We start from the raw sequence: 1,503 nt of genomic DNA, 5'->3' as shown, positions 1-1,503 counted from the left end.
GCAATGATTTGTATCGTGAAAAGCGCTGTACAAATAAACTTGACAAAATAATGAACCTCTCCGATCTTCATGCCTTCCTGAAAGACACTTTAGTATGGTGCTATTAATATAATATTACTACAACTATTCTACTATAATAATTATCTAATTAATACTTAGTTTAATCATTTTTAGGGTTCTCAGTCCATAAAAACTTGCATTAAATTACATATTAAATAATTGTTGAGAAGTAATAAGAAATGTCATCACCCCTTCATTATGGCAGAATGAATATTTAAAAATATTTGATGAATAGACATTGTGGGTTTTGAAGCACAAATATCATTCATTTTATTGAAGATAACCTTGTCATAAGCCTACAGTCCATGGCAATCTATTTTGGATTTTGATGGTAGCTCTATGTGCACATGCATCTTCACTACACATATAAAATACTGCTCATGGTCAAGATACAAAGACTCAATTCTCACCCTAAACTGTCCATAGATGGAGATCATGGAGAAGAGCAGGACAACAGCCAGCGGGCCCCAGAAATCAGGATTGTCCCTCACCACCTGTCTATTAAAACCCAGCGAGGGCATGGGCATCAACACACACCTGATCTTGTAGTAGATGTCCTTTAAATCAATGTCCAACTCCTCCCTGCACAAACACAGACAACAAATAAACACAACCAAAACCAAATGTGAAATCAGGCATCAGAAATCGAGTCCCAAAAACTCACAGGAGCGGTTTAGTGTCCTCGGAATCCTCTTCCTCCACCTCCAGCAACCATCCATAACCTCTCTGTTTTAGGAAGGTGGTGGCGTAAGTGTCCCTGGTGGAATCAGGGCCCATACTTAGTGTGATATCTGGTGCATCGATGGTGCCACTGAGCTCTGGTGGGTAAGAGGTTGTTTTAGATAAATACAGCTCACTATTGCATCCCTATTGAGTCTACAAACAACTCCCGTGTCATGATGCATTAAGAGGCTTGATCATTCACATACTTGGATATATTCTCATATTAATGCATGTATACACATGTATGTATCATACACACAAACAATTCTATCATAAAATAGATTCATATATCAGAGAAGAGACGTATGGATGCTTTGGGGCCTTTAACTACTGTACCTTCAGCGTCCGTCGAGGAGACGAAGGTAAAATCTCCGTTGGTGGGAGAGAACTGCATGGCTGACAGCAATAACAGCTCGGGCTTCACTCACGATCACACACACCGCCGCCGATCGCGCACCTTCACACCATTGCCACGTTTAACGATTCCTACCGATCAGCTTTCGGACGGGACTGCTGGCTCAAAACAGTCACGGAGGAAGCAGGAAGTGCAGAAAAAACACAGACGACACGTCAAATCCTGGAGCAGAACGGAACGGGGAGGCGCGCGCTCCACCCAGTGCCACAACCGAGCACCGACAACACACGTTCAATGCACCGAGACAGCACCACCCCGTGACCGTTCTGGAAAAAACTGTTACAAGTAATAAATAAATAAATAAA

The 1,503-nt window shown here is 42.0% G+C and overlaps 1 protein-coding gene across 1 annotated transcript; it reads right to left on the bottom strand.

The window, feature by feature from the left end:
• Positions 1 to 341: 341 nt before the first annotated feature.
• On the bottom strand, positions 342 to 1,468 carry LOC107580555 (protein YIPF4-like). Its single transcript, XM_016266238.1, has 3 exons — positions 1,120 to 1,468; positions 725 to 878; positions 342 to 642 (listed from the first exon to the last, which is right to left on the bottom strand). Exons 1-3 carry the CDS (start codon positions 1,175 to 1,177, stop codon positions 357 to 359), a joined length of 498 nt encoding a protein of 165 aa, XP_016121724.1. The 5' UTR covers positions 1,178 to 1,468; the 3' UTR covers positions 342 to 356.
• Positions 1,469 to 1,503: the final 35 nt, after the last annotated feature.

Source organism: Sinocyclocheilus grahami, unplaced genomic scaffold (genome assembly GCF_001515645.1).
Source record: "Sinocyclocheilus grahami isolate Dianchi unplaced genomic scaffold, SAMN03320097.WGS_v1.1 scaffold36009.1, whole genome shotgun sequence".
Lineage (NCBI taxonomy): Eukaryota > Metazoa > Chordata > Actinopteri > Cypriniformes > Cyprinidae > Sinocyclocheilus > Sinocyclocheilus grahami.
The sequence above is the reverse complement of the archived record's forward strand: the minus strand, read 5'-3'. Positions and strand labels throughout refer to the sequence as shown.